Source organism: Petromyzon marinus, chromosome 25, assembly GCF_048934315.1.
Source record: "Petromyzon marinus isolate PM22_M1 ecotype Great Lakes invasive population chromosome 25, UKy_Petmar_22M1.pri1.0, whole genome shotgun sequence".
NCBI lineage: Eukaryota > Metazoa > Chordata > Hyperoartia > Petromyzontiformes > Petromyzontidae > Petromyzon > Petromyzon marinus.
The window spans coordinates 10,629,535-10,648,344 of record NC_133691.1 but is presented as its reverse complement, the minus strand read 5'-3'; the positions used below and the strand labels follow the sequence as shown (position 1 = coordinate 10,648,344).

The window sequence follows — 18,810 nt, the reverse complement described above, 5'->3', positions numbered from 1 at the left end:
TACTATTCAGCACACCCGTGCTGGTGAGAGGGGCCTGCTGTTCAACACACCCGTGCTGGTGAGAGAGGCCTTCTATTCATCACACCCGTGCTGGTGAGAGGGGCGTGCTGTTCATCACACCCGTGTTGGTGAGAGGGGCCTGCTGTTCACTCCCATGCTGGTGAGAGAGGCCTACTGTTCATCACACCCGTGTTGGTGAGAGGGGCCTGCTGTTCACCACTCCCATGCTGGTGAGAGGGGCCTACTGTTCAACACACCAGTGCTGGTGAGAGAGTCCTGCTGTTCAGCACACCCGTGCTGGTGCGAAAATGGCGCCGATGATAGTAGCCTCAGCCGGTCGGTGCGCCCTGTTTTGTCTTGTTTTGTCTGTCAATTCAGTGTTTTGCCAAGATTTTCGGAGTTCTCTAACAAGAGACGAACTTTGATTTAAAGCTTTCGTGACTGCAGTAATTCATATTCTTAGTTTTTTCGGTAAAGTCACGTTGAAGAGAAACAACAAAATAATAAAAAAATATAAAACAATTTAAAAAAATTCTCACGACGTTTCGACCATAACTCAAACGGTCATCTTCAGGTGTGTTGGTTTGCATAAATTTATTTTTAAACGGCGCATTTATTTATTTATAAAAAACGTTAGCATCACGTGCAGCGATTTGGCAGTTTACCCAGGACTAGTCCATCTATATTTTGAAAAGAGGAGGGGGGAGACGAAATTTTTTCTAATGTATGCTGTCTGAAAGCCACTAAGAAAGCTCAGCTGACCGAGTCTCTCACCTTCCTGAAGAGATGCCGCGACTCTGGGGTAATACCAATCGCATTTACACTGACCTCTGCTGCTGTAACTTCTTCTAATGCGAAACGAATTCTTTTCAAAACTAGCTTAGCTCTTATCTCAGAAAAAATCAGACTTATACGCACAGAACTAGATCAGTTAGACAAGACACTCTACAAATCACACTTATCATTGACGGCAATAATGTCCACATCGGATTGGGAACATGTAGACAATATGACTGCCTCTTCAGCTGCTACTATGTCGACCAAATGTAAGGAAAACCTGATTTCCAAATTTAACCTCCTCTTCAACAAAAGACCGGACCCACACACCAAAAAGTTAGACGTTAATAAAGTCGTAATTAATCGCAGTAACAGTTCTATTTCCGATGGTCTGAAATCCGTTTTAGCTAAAGGTCTAAACTTTGCAGTCACACCTAAACACATACCAGTTAATGATATAATTGCCCAAGTAGACGTTTCTCTCAGGGGCCTGGGTCACATCGCTGCAGACGTAGCAAGATCTGAAATCGCTGCAACCCTCAAAAACGCTAAGATGCCAGCTAGCAACCTCAGCAAAGATGAGTGTTTTGAATTATATAAATTAAAAAAGAGGAATGATATTGTAGTCCTCTCAGCTGACAAAGGCAATGCTACTGTCATCATGGATAAAATAGAATACAACAACAAAATTAAAGAATTACTCGACGATGGTAGTTATACAAAAATAAAAAGAGATCCCACCAATAGCCTCGTTACACAAACCAACAAAATAATTTCTGATTCAACCGCATTAATTGATCAATCTAAACAGTTTTCGTTGAAACCTTCTGCTGCCAGGCCACCAAGATTATACGGCTTACCAAAAATACATAAAGTTGATACACCTCTTCGTCCCATAGTCTCTACTATCAGCTCCCCCACCTACAAACTAGCTCGTTTTTTGTCTGAAATCCTGCGTCCTTTCACTGGAAAGACCACCTCTGCGGTACAAAATTCTACTCACCTGGTATCGACAATCAAGGGTATTTCCCTGTCCCCAGACGACCTGCTTGTCAGTTTTGATGTAGTTTCCTTATTCACCAAGGTTCCTGTACCTGACACCATTGCAATCATTGAAGACTTGGTTCATCAAGGACTAAACACTGAGGTACCCCCCCTGGTGAGACACTGTTTAACCAATACATACTTCACTTGGAATGGAACTTTCTACAAACAAACTGAGGGCACCCCAATGGGCTCCCCCCTTTCTCCAGTTATAGCTAACATTTTCATGGAGAAATTTGAGACTGACGCCATCCAGACTGCCACTCTGTGCCCAACCTTATGGAAGAGGTACGTGGATGACACTTTTGTCATCTGGCCACATGGCCGGCCTGCTCTAGACCAATTCTTCGACCACATCAATTCCATACACCCAGCCATCAGATTTACCATGGAAGTCGAAATAGATGGCAAGATACCTTTTTTGGATGTCCTAATTAAAAAGAGACCTGATGGTTCAATGAGCCACTCTGTCTACAGGAAAGCTACCCATACGGATGCTTATCTGAAACCGGATTCCCACCACCATCCATCACAGAAGAATTCTCTCATCAAGACTCTGTATCATAGAGCCCAATGCATATCCGACCAGGAACACATAAGCAGTGAACTCAAGCACGTACACCAAGCTCTTAGGGCTAATGGTTACTCCGACTATACAATCCGCAAAGCTATCACTCAAACCATGAAGAAGAACCCTCTTGAGGAGCCTTTCAAAACCATCACTTTACCCTACATTGCTGGGATCACAAAAAAGATCTCCAAAATCTTGAATAAACACAAGATCCAGGTCCGTTTCAACACATTACATCAAATCCGTGATCTGGTTCCGTCTGTAAAAGATGTGATTCCGGAAATACAATACCCTGGTGTCTACAAACTAAGTTGCCTCTGTGGTAGTAGTTACATTGGAGAAACCAAACGCCATGTCTCGGACCGCATTCGTGAACACAAAGCAGACCTTAAACACGGTAGGACCAACACCTCGGCCGTAGCAGATCATTGTTCTAATTCAGTAGGCTCACATGCCATTGACTTTTCCAAGACAGAGGTTCTTTGTAAGCCATCTGGCTTCCATGAGAGATTCGTTCATGAGGCTATCCACATATACAAGCACAGAGACAATTTCAACCGAGAAGATGGATTCTATCTTAGCAATCATTGGAAAGATTTGATAAACCATTTCAGTTCTTAATTGATTGTTCACGCTTACAGTGGCTTTCAGAGAGCATACATTATAAAAAATTTCGTCTCCCCCCTCCTCTTTTCAAAATATAGATGGACTAGTCCTGGGTAAACTGCCAAATCGCTGCGCGTGACGCTAACGTTTTTTTTATAAATAAATAAATGCGTCGTTTAAAAAAAATTTATGCAAACCAACACACCTGAAGATGACCGTTTGAGTTATGGTCGAAACGTCGTGAGAATTTTTTTATTATTTTATATATATTTTATTATTTTGTTGTTTCTCTTCAACGTGACTTTACCGAAAAAACTAAGAATAAGAGACGAACTTTTAAATATCAGGGAAACAACTGCTGTGGATTTAATTCCTACTTTTCTGCTTCCAGCGGCAGAATTAGTAGGCATTCTAGTCAATGCCGCGCTAGGCTTTGCTCAAGCAGCGAAACGCCGCCCAAGGGGTAAACGTCGGGGGCTCTAGTACGGCTACGCAGACGCGGGATCCGAACAGTGCTTCCGAGCTTTTTCCTCTCCAACGTACGTTCACTGTACAACAAAATGGATGAACTTCAGCTACTGATGGTAAAAAACAAAGACTTTCTTTCAGCTTCTGCTTTGTGCTTCACGGAAACATGGCTGTGTGATTTGATTCCGGACACTTCGCTACAACTAGCAGGATTCCATCTTGTAAGATCGGATCGTGACATAGCACTATCCGGCAAGACGAAAGGCGGTGGTATTTGTTTTTACATTAACAGTGGCTGGTGTGTAGATGTCACAGTGATTCTGCAACATTGTTCTCCACACCTTGAATCAATTTTTATAACCTGTAAACCGTTTTACTCGCCTCACGAGTTCGCGTCGCTCTTTTTGGTCGGAGTTTATTTGCCGCCTTGTCCTCAGGTTAAAGAGGCCCAACGCATGCTCGCCGATCAGATTCTGAGTGTGGAGCGAGCAAATCCAGATTCGTTGGTTATCGTACTTGGAGACTTTAACAAAGGTAATCTCAGCCACGAACTCCCCAAATACATACAATTCATTAAATGCCCAACCAGAGAAGGGAACACTCTGGATCACTGCTACACTACAGTCAGTAGAGCCTACCACGCCGTCCCCCGAGCAGCACTAGGGCACTCTGACCATGCCATGGTCCACCTGATTCCTGCATACAGGCAGAAACTAAAACTCTGTAAACCTGCTGTGAGGACATCTAAACAGTGGACCAGTGAGGCTGTGGAAGATTTGCGGGCGTGCTTAGACTGTACTGACTGGGATATGTTCACGACTGCTACCAATAGTCTGGATGAACTCACAGAGGCTGTGACGTCCTACATCAGCTTCTGTGAGGACTGCTGTATCCCAACACGTACCAGGGTGAACTTTAACAACAATAAGCCCCGGTTCTCAGCAAAGCTCAGAAGGTTGAGGTTGGAGAAGGAGGAAGCGTTTAGGAGTGGAGATAGAGACAGATTCAAGGAGTCGAAGAACAGGTTTAGCAAAGCGGTGAGAGAGGCTAAACGACTGTACTCAGAGAGACTAAAACACCAGTTCTCTACAAACGACGCTGCTTCTGTCTGGAGAGGGCTCAGGCAGATCACCAACTACAAACCCAGAGCCCCCCACACCACTAACGACTCCCGCCTAGCCAACGACCTGAACGAGTTCTACTGTAGATTTGAAAGACAATTGGACTGTCCTGAACCACCCCTTCCAACCCAAGAGGCCCCATCCCCCACCAATACTACAGAGACGACTATCTCCTTTCAGGAGGGAGAAGTTAATAGACTTTTCAAGAGGCAGAATCCACGCAAAGCACCCGGGCCGGACTCTGTCTCTCCAGCCACCATCAGGCACTGCGCTGACCAGCTGTCTCCGGTGTTCACCAACATCTTTAACACCTCCCTGGAGACATGCCATGTACCAGCCTGTCTCAAGTCCTCCACCATCACCCCTGTGCCCAAAAAGCTAAGGCCAACAGGACTAAATGATTACAGACCGGTGGCCCTTACATCTGTGATAATGAAGTCTTTTGAGCGCCTGGTCCTGGCACACCTCAAAGCCATCACAGACCCTCTCCTGGACCCCCTTCAGTTTGCCTACAGAGCCAACAGGTCTGTGGACGACGCAGTTAACATGGCCCTCCACTTCACCCTACAGCATCTGGATGCCCCAGCATCCTATGCCAGGATCCTGTTTGTGGACTTCAGCTCTGCCTTCAACACTATCATCCCTGCCCTGCTTCAGGACAAGCTTTTCCAGCTGAACGTGCCCTACACCACCTGTAAATGGATCACAGACTTCCTGTCTGACAGGAAGCAGTGCGTTAAGCTGGGAACACAAGTCTCTGACTCCAGGTCCATCAGCACCGGAACTCCTCAGGGCTGCGTCCTTTCCCCTCTGCTCTTCTCCCTGTATACCAACAGCTGCACCTCCAATCATCTGTCCGTCAAACTATTGAAGTTTGCGGATGACACCACCCTCATTGGGCTGATCTCTGGTGGGGATGAGTCTGACTATAGGTGGGAAGCTGACAATCTGGTGACCTGGTGTAGCCAGAACAACTTAGAGCTAAATGCTCTAAAGACAGTTGAGATGGTTGTGGACTTCAGGAAGAATACAGCCCCACTCACCCCCATCACCCTGTTAGACTCCCCAGTCAAAATTGTAGAGTCCTTCCGCTTCCTGGGCACTATTCTCTCCCGGGACCTCAAGTGGGAACTGAACATCAGCTCCCTCACCAAGAAAGCTCAACAGAGGATGTACTTTCTACAGCAGCTGAAGAAATTCAACCTGCCAAAGACAATGATGGTGCAATTCTATACAGCGATCATTGAATCCATCCTCACCTCCATAACCGTCTGGTACGCTGCTGCCACTGCCAAGGACAAGAGCAGACTGCAGCGTATCATCCACACTGCTGAGAAGGTAATTGCCTGCAATCTACCAACCCTCGAGGACCTGCACACGACAAGGTCCATGAGGCGAGCGAGGAAGATTATGGCCGATTTCTCCCACCCTGGACACTCTCTGTTTCAGCTACTCCCTTCCGGCAGAAGGCTTCGGTCCATCAGGACCAAAACCTCACGCCATAAAAACAGTTTCTTCCCATCTGCTGCTGGCCTGTTAAACAAGGCCAAGGGTTTACATTGTTTTTAACATTTTATCTACATAATGACACCTTGCCGATATTAACTATGTTAACCTATTTGTATTTTTTATTTTTAAATTATATCTTAAAGCTATTTTAATTCGATATTTATTCTATTTTATATACTTCAGCCCCTTGGTGTTAGACTTTTAACCCTTATTATAGTAAGACTTAAATTTTGATTTAAAGCTTTCGTGACTGCAGTAATTCATATTCTTAGTTTTTTCGGTAAAGTCACGTTGAAGAGAAACAACAAAATAATAAAATATATATAAAACAATAAAAAAAATTCTCACGACGTTTCGACCATAACTCAAACGGTCATCTTCAGGTGTGTTGGTTTGCATAAATTTTTTTTAAATAAATAAATGCGCCATTTAAAAATAAATTTATGCAAACCAACACACCTGAAGATGACCGTTTGAGTTATGGTCGAAACGTCGTGAGAATTTTTTATTGTTTTATATATATTTTATTATTTTGTTGTTTCTCTTCAACGTGACTTTACCGAAAAAACTAAGATTATATAGTAAGACTTGTTTAAAACTTATTTAAGATTTTAGATTCCTATATGTTGAATGTATGCACCATCCTGCCAAAGTAAATTCTGTGTCGGTGTGAACTTACATGGCGAATAAAACCCTTTCTGATTCTGATTCTGAAGGAGGTCGAGGGTTCGACCCCGACACCTGTATATTTGAAGTTTGTGTGTCTCTCTCTCCCCGTGGTCGCGTGGATTTTTCTCCGGGTCCTCCGGTTTTTCCCTCCGCATTGAGAAACACGCGTTTAGAGTGTTTGGCTGCTATACAGTTCCACATCGCCACTTCGTTGAGCTATCATTTGTGGCCAGGTCACTTCTGAAAGAGAGCTATGTAGCTCAGTGGGCCCTACCTGGAAACATACAAATAGTTGGTTCGTTAGTAGCCTCCCCTAGGTTGACTCAGCCTTATACATGATTACTTTGTGCGATGTAACATCACCGCTGAAGAGACAAAGGCGACCAAGGCGTGGCGTTGGCCACTCACCTTCCCCCCATGTGCCGTTCCCACTTTCATAGGTGCTCGCAAACAGCACTCGCCCCAGCAATGTGTTAAAGACTATACAGTGGATATTCGTCGTAGAGTGGCTAAGTGGATGTGTAATCCTAGCCAACTGTGCTAATCAGATGTGCGGGAGTGAAGAAATGTGTGATGCAATGGGCGATTTGAGTGGGTGAATACGTACTGTATGTGAGTTGCGAGTGGAGTGGGGAGTGACCGAGTGGGCGGTTATTATGAGTGACTACATACGAGTGGGTGGATGGGTGGGTGACTGAGTGGATGTGTGGGCAAGTGACTGGCTGAGCTGTTGATTGAGTGATTGGGGTGGGTGAGTGAGTGAGTGAGCGAGCATCTCGTACTTTGTGCAAGTCTTCATAGGCGATGAACATTAACTTGGCTTTATCTCTCACGTCCATCCAGGTCTTGATGTGCTCGAACCAGGACCCAAATGAAACTGCAACATAACATGTGGAGGAAGAGGTTAGCACGGTTGGCTACGTAGGTTGCGAAAAAAGTTCAACATACAAACATACAAACTCATTACCGTCCCAAGTCAGCCTCAAGTCACTCACTCTCTCGGTGACAAGATCCAACAACTGAAATATTTATATGCTTTGGTTCTTTCGGTAAAGTCACGTAGGTAGAAAAATAAAACAAAATATGAATAATATATCACGACGTTTCGATCGCAACACAAGCGGTCGTCCTCGGGCGGAAAAAAATATCCAGCAGTTCCACTGTGACTTTACCGAAAGAACCAAAGAGTATGGATTCCTGCAGTCACGAAAGCTTCAAATCAAGATTGAAATATTTATGTTTTGTGCTTTTTAGATGATACCGTGAAATAATAATTCGCCTTGTTGTTGGAGAATACAAATGACGAACCCATACGTGGACAGTACGCCTCATTCAAATATCCATCTCTCCACATTAACATTTATATATCAAAGTGTGCTTTACACATCCCATCAGGCGCACACACACGGCCTTCTGGCAGTCAGCCGCAGCATTGCTTTCAGGATAAGCCCAAGTGGATTGGTTTCGACGTGCCGGGTCTCATCAGAATCAGGTTTGTCTCAGAATAAATTCCCACGTTGCTCTCCTGTCACCATAACTACCCCACCACTTGCAATAACCCCACTCTTTATTTTGACCACTATCATAGTATATACTATTTTATAATGACAGTATTGTAAAGCGCCTTGGATTAAGGCACTATATAATACACTTTCTAATATATATAAGATAATATATCCGCCAAACATCACTGACCAGCGTGATGGTGTATGCTTAAACAATCCTCATGACCCAACGTGGTGTGGGGAAGACGCCTTCCATTGTATAAATTTACAGATTCATACAAATCTCCGTAAGCTCTCGCTTCACTCCACTCTCTCTACTCCACTCCACATTCTCTCCGTTCACTCCCTCTCTACTACACTCATCATTCTCTCCCTCTCTACTACACTCCTTATTCTCTCCCTTCACTCCCTCTCTACTACACTCCTTATTCTCTCCCTTCACTCCCTCTCTACTACACTCCTTATTCTCTCCCTTCACTCACTCCCTCTACTACACTCCTTATTCTCTCCCTTCACTCCCTCTCTACTCCACTCCACATTCTCTCCCTTCACTCCCTCTCTACTCCACTCCACATTCTCTCCCTTCACTCCCTCTCCACTCCACATTCTCTCCCTTCACTCACTCCCTCTCTACTCCACTCCACATTCTCTCCCTCTCTACTCCACTCCACATTCTCTCCCTTCACTCTCTCCCTCTCTACTCAACTCCACATTCCCCCCCATCACTCCCTCTCTACTACACTCATTCTCCCCCTCCACTCCCTCTCTACTCCACTCCACATTCTCTCCCTCCACTCTCTCCCTCTCTACTCCACTCCACATTCTTTCCCTTCACTCCCTCCCTCTCTACTCCACCCCACATTCTTCCCATCCTCTCCACTCCTCCATTTCGCAATCCCTCCGCGTGCTCACGTTTTTCGTTCATGAAGTCCGACACGAAGCTCTCGAACGACTCCGGCGTGGATAGGAATTTCGCCATGTTGTGAAAGTGGTAGAACGATATGAGCGTGTCCTTGGGGTTGCGGTACACGTAGACGACCTGAGGGATGGGGGGCCGCAGAGAGGAGGAACAGGGGGGATGTTATATTCTTGGTTCTTTCGGTAAAGTCACGTAGAAAGGACACAATAAAATAATAAAAATATTAAAAATTTAATTCTCACGACGTTTCGACTGCAACACAAGCAATCATCATCAGGTGTGAAAACCACAGCAATAATTTTTTTTACTAATTTTCTTGCTGTGTCCGGCAAAACAACCCCCTACCTCCTCGCGGTGCCGGACGGGCAACTCTGTCGTGGACAGTGCTGTGGGGAGAGTTCCAATTTCGATTGGCTCCTCCCCTCATGGCATCTGTGTCCACCACAGGGGCTAAACGGGGGCTCTGGATGGGTGCGAGGGGCTGGTAACCTCTCCACCTTCAATTAATTACCACTAAACCGCGAATTAAGTATATAACTAATAAGCTTGTGCCGGAGGCCCCTGGGGGGCAGGCGTCTATGACGTCTCCTGGCCAAACCCCAATTGGCGGAGCCAGGAGATTGAATATCTACCCTCGGGGCTCCTCCAGAAACAACGAAAAACCACTACGGGTGGCCACGTGGAATGTTCGAACGCTCACTGCGGAGGAGAGGCTGCCACTCCTCTGTCGGGAGCTGGACCGGTACCGCCTGGATCTATGTGGCATTCAGGAGGTCCGATGGACCGGTTCTGGCTCCTGCCACCATGAGGGGTGGACAGTCCTCTACTGGGGGCAGCAGACTGCCAAACAACAGGGTGTGGGTCTTCTTTTGAACAAAAGAATGAAGGGGGCGTGGGAGCGTGGCGGTGAGGTGTGGGAAGCTGTAAGCCCCAGGCTACTTTGGGCTCGCCTTCCCATCAACTGGAGGCGAGGAATGGTGGTCGTGGTTACTTATGCCCCCACCGAAGATGAACATCCGTGGAGGGATGCAGGCAAAGCCGAAGAGTCAGATTCCTTCTATGACCTCCTGTCACAGGTGCTGGCTAAAGTGGCCCCTCGGGATAGAGTCATCATGTTGGGTGACTTCAATGCCCGAGTTGGTCATGATGCTGGCACCTGGTCTGGAGTGATTTTAGGGCATGGGCCAGATCAGCTCAATAACAACGGTAAGAGCCTGCTAGATTTTTGTGCAGCCCATGGGCTTGTAATTACCAACACGCTGTTCCGGCATCGGCGCATCCACACAACATCATGGATGCATGCCGGGTCCAAGCAAGAACATCTGCTGGACTACATAGTGACGGACCAGCGGATGCGAGCCCATGTCCTTGACACCAGGACCTACCGTGGAGCTGATCTGCCCTCTGACCATCGACTAGTCATCTGTAAGATGCGCCTGCCATTCTTCCACTCCGGTGGTGGGTGTACACCCAGGACCCCATTCCAACCTAAAGTGGCCTGGTCTCAGTTATCTGATGAAAGTTGCAAGCGAGAATTTCATCATCGCTTGCGGCTGGGATTGGCATCGTCCCCGACTCCTCCTGATGTCGAGGGTAAATGGGCGAGGTTTAGGACTGTGACTCAAGCAGCTGCAATAGCTGCTTTGGGTACGCGGTCCAGACCTCCCCAGAGACCTGTGCTGACAGAGGAGGTGTTCAGGATGGTTGAGAAAAAGCGACAAGCCCACTGTCATCGGCTACAGAATCCCACGTCAGAGAATGAGGAGGCTTACCACAGCCTTCGCTCGGAGGTTCGGAGAGCCGTGAGGCGCTGCAAGGATGGGTGGTGGTCGCGGGTTTCTGAGGAGATGGAGTCTGCCTCAGTGGCCCGTGATCACAAATCTCTATTTAACTCCATCAAAAAAGTAACCTGCAGCGCCACACCTATTACCATCAGGGGAAAAACGGTGATCCAATCTCCGACCCCCAGGAACAGGTGGCTGGCTGAGATGCCATCTGTTGAGGAAGTACTGAAGGCGATCCGGAGTCTGAGACCAGGAAAGGCAGCGGGCAGTGATGATCTTCCAAGCGAAATGCTGAGGGAGGGTGGCGTTTGTGCACAGACTGCCCTATATGACATCATAACAACAGTCTGGACCACTGGACGGGTTCTGCAGTATTGGAAGGATGCCCTGGTGGTCCCCCTTTTTAAGAAGGGGAACCGCACAGACTGTAACAACTACAGGGGCATCTCACTCCTCAGTGTGCCGGGAAAGGTCCTGGCAAGGATTATTCAGCATCGCCTTGCCAGGCACGCTGAGGAGAGGCTTGCGGAGCCCCAATGCGGTTTCAGGAAAGGGCGGTCCTGCACAGATGCCATATTTTCTGTCCGTCTGCTACAGCAGAGGTGTAGGGAATTCCAACAAGACCTACATCTCTGCTTTATTGACCTGGTCAAGGCCTATGATACCATCAGTAGGCCTAGGCTCTGGGTTGTTCTTCGTGCTTTTGGAGTACCTGACCCCCTGCTCATGATCATTAAGAACCTTCATGATGGTGAACAGGCCTGGGTAAAACTACGTGGCCGGGAGTCAGAGCCATTCCCTGTACACCTTGTCGGTGCGACAGGGATGTCCTCTGGCTCCCACATTATTTAACATCTATTTTGACCACGTAGTTCGTGAAGCCTTCAATAGCTGTACCGGGGGAATCTCCATATGGTACAGATATAATGGGAGGCTGATCAATGCCCGGGTGCGGTCAAGGGATGGCTCCCTATTGCTCAACCACGTTATGTATGCTGATGATTTCGTAATAGCTGCTCATTCAGAGGAGGAATTGGAGACGCTGCTGCTGAGACTGGAGAGTGCCACTAAGAGGTGGGGCCTTACCATCAGCCCCACCAAAACTAAGCACCTGCATGGGTATTTTGTACCATCGGACACTCCACCCCCACAACTCCCAATCGGTGAGGGAGCAATTGTGGAGCGAGTGGAGAGTTTCCCACACCTGGGCAGTGTGCTTATGACCGGCTCCAGTTTAACAGCAGAGGTCTCACTCCGAATCAGTCGAGTGGCAATATCTTTTCATCGGTTGCGTAACGCTGTGTGGAAGCTACCTGGTCTGTCGCTCCGCACTAAGCTTCAGGTCTTCTCGGCCACGGTCATTCCCTCCCTTCTCTACGCTTGCGAAACGTGGACCCCCCTAATCGAACATCTTCGCCGGTTAGAAACATTTAGGCTGGCCTGCCTACGATCCATCCTGGGTTTAACCAGACTGGATTGTCTGAGGAGCTCACAAATCCTTGAAAGATATGGGCAAGGCTCCATCGGTGAGCTCCTCCGGCGGGCAAGGCTGCGATGGCTGGGTCATGTAGCCCGCATGCCCAGCCACCGCATGCCGAAACAGCTTTTGTTCGGCCCGATTGAGGGGGCTAAACTGGCGCGGCACGGGCTAGAGAAGAGATGGAGTGATGTGGTACAGGAGGACGTGGAGCTGAGTGGACTTGCCGATGACTGGTACCAGCGGTGTCAAGATCGGCCTCTGTGGAGGAGGCTCGTGAAGGACGCTACTGGGCAGTTGGAGGTAGTCGCCCTCCAACAACAACGGAGGGCGGCGGAGCGACGCTCACAACAACGAGCAGAGCGCCGGGTGGCTAAAGCACAGCAGGTTGGCACAGTAGGGGGCACAGGTGGTGCATCAGCCAGTCATCTCAGTCATCTTAGTCAGTCGACCCGTGGCACCTTGGTCTGCCCCGTGACCTCCTGCCAGCGGGCGTTCGACACTTCACGTGGCCTCAGGGTGCACATAGCCTGGCACAAGCGTCGTGGTGACATCACCGCCACTTAGTGGTGAATGGCGGTTGCTGTTGTCTCTCCCCCCCCCCCACTCTCTCTGTACAGGATGTCTCTCGTAGCGCAAGCGCGCTAACCGCCGCATTACCACTAGCCCATTCACACACCCACACACACACACACCCACCCACACCCACCCACACATACACCCACACACCTACACACCTACACCCACACGTGCGCTCACCTTGCCCTTCCCCTGCATAATCTGGGTGGGCGCGAAGGTGGCGTACACGTGAGTGGTGGCCAGGCGAGGGGACTCGCGCCCGTCCAGGTAGACGGGAGCCGTGGCCAGCTCGAGCCACGGCGCGCGATTCCGGTTTGGCACCGACTCCACTTTTGAGATGTCAACGTCGTTCATGATGAGACTCAGGATCTCCTGCATCCACGTGGTGCCTGGGGGGCATGGAGGAGGGGCGGTGGGGGGGAGATGAGACCCAGATACTGTGCGGCGAGATGCGTGCGTGCCGCGATGTGGACACACCCTGGTGCATGCCTCTGTGTGTGTGTTGAATTTCGCACCGTACGTAGCCAACCGTGCTCATCGGAGGCGTATGTATGTTGAGTTTCTTTCGCACCGTACGTGGTCAACCGTGCGGGGGAAGAACAATAAACTAAAGACACAAAAGCAGTTTTAAAGAAATGTGCTGTCAATCTAAAATGTGTTTGCAATCTTTGTGCTCGTGTCTGCGGGGGGGGGGGGGGGCACCAGTGTCACGTGACGGTGCACCCATCCTGGCACACAAGCGTCGTGATTGCCATCGCTGAGTTTCGAATGGCGGTCGCTTTTTTGTTGTTGCCATTGTTGTTGTGTACGCGAGCGTCTTTCGCGTGCGTCTCGATGTCCGCACGTGTGTGTGTGTGTGCTTTTGTCAGTGTGTATGGCCGTACGTGTGTGTATTGCCTCTGTGTGTACCTCTGTGTATCTCTCTCTCTCTCTGCATGTCGCTATGTGCACACGTGTGTGTGTTTGCTTGTAGGTCGACTCAGCCTCAAATGAGTGCCTGGTGCGATGTGTAAACATCGCCGCTAGGGAGACAAAGGCGGCCGGGCGTGGTGCTGGCCACCCACCCCCTCGTGTGTGTCGTGCCGGCCTTCATAGGTGCTCGCTAACAGCACTTGCCCCTACAGTCTGTTAAGGCTATACGGGGGACCTTTGTCTTTGTATCTGTGTATGTATGCAGTTGTGTGTATCTCTGTGTCTGTACATCATGGATATCGGTAGTGCAGTGCTTGGCGCGCTGCGCTACGAACCCGGCGACCCGAGTTCGATTCCCGCTCACGGTCAACGCCAGTGGCGATTATCTGAACCGGTCCTGGGCTTTCCCTAGATCGATTCAGCCTTAAATAAGTACCTGGTGCGATGTGTAAATATCGCCACTAGGTAGACAAAGGCGGTTGGGCGTGGTGGTGGCCACCCAACAACCCCTTGCGTGCCCGTTCCAGCCTTCGCAGGTTGCTCGCGATCAGCACCATCAGCCGTGGTGGACTACACGGGGGATCGTTGTCTTTTGTAGCTCGGTATGCCTTTCGTTTATTAAGTGAGTGTCTCTGTACGTATATGGTACCTGTGTGTGTCTCTCTGTGTGTGTCTCTCTCCCCACTTCTCTCTCTGTGCAGGATGTCTCTCTGTGCTTCTGTGTGCATGCCCCTATGTGCGTGCGTGTGAGCGCGTCTCCATATGCATGTGGGTCCTGCGTGTGTTTCTCTCTCTGTGTATGTCTCTCTGTCCCCCTGTGCCCCTGCGTGTGCCTCTCTGTGTGTCTCTCCCCCCCACCCACTCTGTACAGGATGTCTCTCTGTCCCCCTGTGCCCCTGCGTGTGTCTCTCTGTATGTCTCTCCCCCCCCACCTCTCCAGGATGTCTCTCTGTCCCCCTGTGCCCCTGCGTGTGTCTCTCTGTGTGTCTCTCCACCCCCCCCCCCCCCCCCACCTCTCCAGGATGTCTCTCTGTCTCCCTGTGCCCCTGCGTGTGTCTCTCTGTGTGTCTCTCCACCCCCCACCTCTCCAGGATGTCTCTCTGTCCCTCTGTGCCCCTGCGTGTGCGAGCGAGTCCCTCCGTACCAGACTTCGGGTAGGTGACGATAAAGACGTCGTCCTCGCGCACGGGGAAGTTCTTGGTGTAGGCGAGCCCCTCTCGCAAGATGATGTCTGCGGGGAAGAGGCAGCCGTCGACCTCCAGAATGGCGTCTGTTATTTTTACTTCATCTGCAGGCGGATCCATCGCTACTCGCTGTGTCGCCTCGGCTCTCTCACGCGGCGACCAGTAAGAGATCCGTCACCCAACCTGGCAAAGACAGCGAATGGGCGAGGGGCTCGCTGCCTCCTTTTTATACGGTCCGCTGCCACGTGACTCGACCCGTCCCCACGTCACAGCACCCCGGGGGGGCGGGGGGGTCACTGATGCTATCCACCTGGCCGCGGCTCTGACTGCTGCATTTTCTTATCTCCGTACGAGGTGATACGAAGCAACTTTTGATTTTTGCAGCCTTCCCCAATAATGATTAACGTTTGTTTATCAGCACGCGGCGAGGAATGTGCAAGTCTCGACGAATGAATGTACTGTTATCGATATGACACAACGTATATACGTGTCGATGATACCCATCGTGGGTCGGAGAGAGAGGATCACGTGCATTTAGAGAACGCACGCTTAAGAGGTTTGGAGGCTTGGGCCGCAAGGTTTGGAGGCCGTTGGCCAAGACGAGTGACTTGGGGTGGGTGGCAGACAGAAGATTGGCACCCGTCAGAGGGCCATGTACACCTTGGAGATGGAGCGATGAAATCAGCTGGTTTGCGTGTACTGGAGGGATTGCTGGGGGAGCGATAGTGCAGCGGTTAGCGCTACGCTGCCCTACGAACCTGGAGACCCGGGTTCGATTCCCGCTCACGGCCAACACCCAGTGACGATTATTTGAGCCGGTCATGGGCCTCTCCTAGGTCGACTCAGCCTCAAATGAGTACCTGGTGCGGTGTGTAAACATCGCCGTGGTGTTGGCCACCCATCCCCTCGTGTGTCGTGCCGGCCTTATTAGCTGCTGGCTAACAGCACTTGCCCCTACAGTCTGTTAAGGCTATACGGGGGATCTTTGTTGAACTTCCTTCGCCATTTACGATCTCGTACTCAGATTTTAAATGTTGTGGATTTGCTCCCCGACACAACCGGTGTCGCTGTACGGGCAACGAATTGGCCACGTTCTGTTGACGTGACAAACTTTACCCGGGTCCGTTGCAATGGAATTCACTTCAATTGACGCCTGCCCAGGTCTCGTACAGAGTTTATGGTGCCGTTGTATCGCTTGCGCCAGTATTCCTGTACTGTGTACAGTGTGTGTACGGTGTGTGTGTGTACGGTGTGTGTGTGTGTGTACGGTGAGCGGGCCGGGAGTCAGAGCCATTCCCTGTACACCTTGGGGTGCGACGGGGATGTCCTCTGGCTCCCACATTATTTAACATCTATTTTGACCACGTAGTTCGTGAGGCCTTCAATAGCTTTACCGGGGGAATCTCCATTTGGTACAGATATAATGGGAGGCTGATCGATGCCCGGGTGCGGTCAAGGGATGGCTCCCTATTGCTCAACCACGTTATGTATGCCGATGATTTGGTAATAGCTGTTCATTCAGAGGAGGAGTTGGAGATGCTGCTGCTGAGACTGGAGCGTGCCACTAAGAGATGGGGCCTTACCATCACCCCTACCAAAACTAAGCACCTGCCTGGGTATTTTGTACCATCGGACACTCAACCCCCACAACTCCCAATCGGCGATGGGGCAGTTGTGGATAGAGTGGAGAGTGGAGAGTTTCCCATACCTGGGCAGTGTGCTTATGGCCGGCTCAAGTTTAACAGCAGAGGCATCACTCCGAATCAGTCGAGCGGCAATATCTTTTCATCGGTTGCGTAGCGCTGTGTGGAAGCTACCTGGTCTGTCGCTCCGCACTAAGCTTCAGGTCTTCTCGGCCACGGTCTCTACGCTTGCGAAACGTGGACCCCCCTAATGTTGCATCTTCACCGGTTAGAAACATTTAGGCTAGCCTGCCTAAGATCCATGCTGGGTTTAACCAGGCTGGATTGTGTGAGGAGCTCACAAATCCTTGAAAGATCTGGGCAAGGTCCCATCGGTGAGCTCCTCCGGCAGGCAAGGCTGCGTTGGCTGGGTCATGTAGCCCGCATGCCCAGCCACCATATGCCGAAACAGCTTTTGTTCGGCCGGATTGAGGGGGCTTAACGGGCGCGGCACGAGCTAGAGAAGAGATGGAGTGATGTGGTACAGGAGGACGTGGAGCTGAGTGGACTTGCCGATGACTGGTACCAGCGGTGTCAAGATCGGCCTCTGTGGAGGAGGCTCGTGAAGGACGCTACTGGGCAGTTGGAGGCAGTCGCCCTCCAACAACTACGGAGGGCGGAGGAGCGACGCTCACAACAACGAGCGGAGCGCCGGGTGGCTAAAGCACTGCAGGTTGGCACAGTAGAGGGCACAGGTGGTGCATCAGCCAGTCATCCCAGTCAGTCGACCCGTGGAACCTGGGTCTGCCCCGTGACCTGCCAGCGGGCGTTCGACACTTCACGTGGCCTCAAGGTGCACATGGCCTGGCACAAGCGTCGTGGTGACGTCACCGCCACTTAGTGGCGAATGGCGGTTGTTGTTGTGATGGGTGTGTGTGTACTGTACATGAGTATAATGTGTGCGTGTACGATGTATCGGGAAGGCGATTTCAGTTCGCTTCTCGATCACAACCCTTAACAGTGGCGAAGATTTTAAGCGGTCCTGGGTTTCCCCCCCTTGGTCGTCTCAGACCTTAAATGAGTACCTGGTACGGTATGTAAATACGGGTACCGGAGAGACAAATGTGGCTATGCACGTAGCCTGTAATCAAGCACTGTGGAGGAAGCAGCGAAGGTTGGTGGATCACAAACAGATGCTGTCAAACTCCCGTCCCGTGGGCGTCGAGACGCAGCCGTAGCCCTGCCCCTGAGCCTTCCGTGACCATGACCCTACCGACAGCTGAGTTAATGATGAACTCCAGACAACGCGATATACGCTCGCTCCAGGCGGTGTTTAGTGTGCATTATTTAAATTGTTTGCTTTCGACTTTATTATATCATGAAACGTGGCATCTCGCCAGAATGTATTGCCTCGGGAGTATTGTTAAGAGAATGGTTCGCGTGAGGCGATCTAGCAGAGCTGCTCCTGAGATATCCGCTCAAGTGCCCTCTGTTGCCCAGCGAGAGATCTCGCAGAGCTACTCCTGAGATATCCGTTCAAGTGCCCTCTGTTGCCCAGCGAAAGATCTCGCAGAGCTACCCCTGAGATAGCCGCTCAAGTGCCCTCTGTTGCCCAGCGAGAGATCTCGCAGAGCTACCCCTGAGATATCCGCTCAAGTGCCCTCTGTTGCCCAGCGAGAGATCTCGCAGAGCCACCCCTGAGATGTCCGCTCAAGTGCCCTCTGTTGCCCAGCCAGAGATCTCGTAGAGCTACTCCTGAGATATCTGCCAAGTGCCCTCTGTTGCCCAGCGAGAGATCTCGCAGAGCTACCCTTGAGATATCCACTCAAGTGCCCTCTGTTGTCCAGCGAGAGATCTCGCAGAGCTACTCCTGAGATATCCGCTCAAGCGCCCTCTGTTGCCCAGCCAGAGATCTCGTAGAGCTACTCCTGAGATATCCGCTCAAGTGCCCTCTGTTGCCCAGCGAGAGATCTCGCAGAACCACCCCTGAGATATCCGCTCAAGTGCCCTCTGTTGCCCAGCGAGAGATCTCGCAGAGCTACTCCTGAGATATCCGCTCAAGT

General features: G+C 50.2%; 1 protein-coding gene across 2 annotated transcripts in view; it reads right to left on the bottom strand.

Annotated features, from left to right (window-relative positions):
* LOC116945839 (sulfotransferase 2B1-like) overlaps nucleotides 1-15,329 on the bottom strand; it is a 30,995-nt gene extending 15,666 nt beyond the window's left edge. The window contains exons 1-4 of one of the 2 annotated variants that reach the window (XM_032960439.1): nucleotides 15,086-15,329; nucleotides 13,210-13,418; nucleotides 9,183-9,309; nucleotides 7,548-7,642 (exon numbers count right to left, since the gene is read on the bottom strand). In XM_032960439.1, coding sequence (XP_032816330.1) covers nucleotides 7,548-7,642; nucleotides 9,183-9,309; nucleotides 13,210-13,418; nucleotides 15,086-15,245 — 591 coding nt within the window. In that variant the 5' untranslated portion in view covers nucleotides 15,246-15,329. The remainder of the gene's footprint in view (nucleotides 1-7,547; nucleotides 7,643-9,182; nucleotides 9,310-13,209; nucleotides 13,419-15,085) is intronic. The other variant, XM_032960438.2, reaches the window with a different exon arrangement.
* Between the last annotated feature and the right edge of the window lie 3,481 nt (nucleotides 15,330-18,810).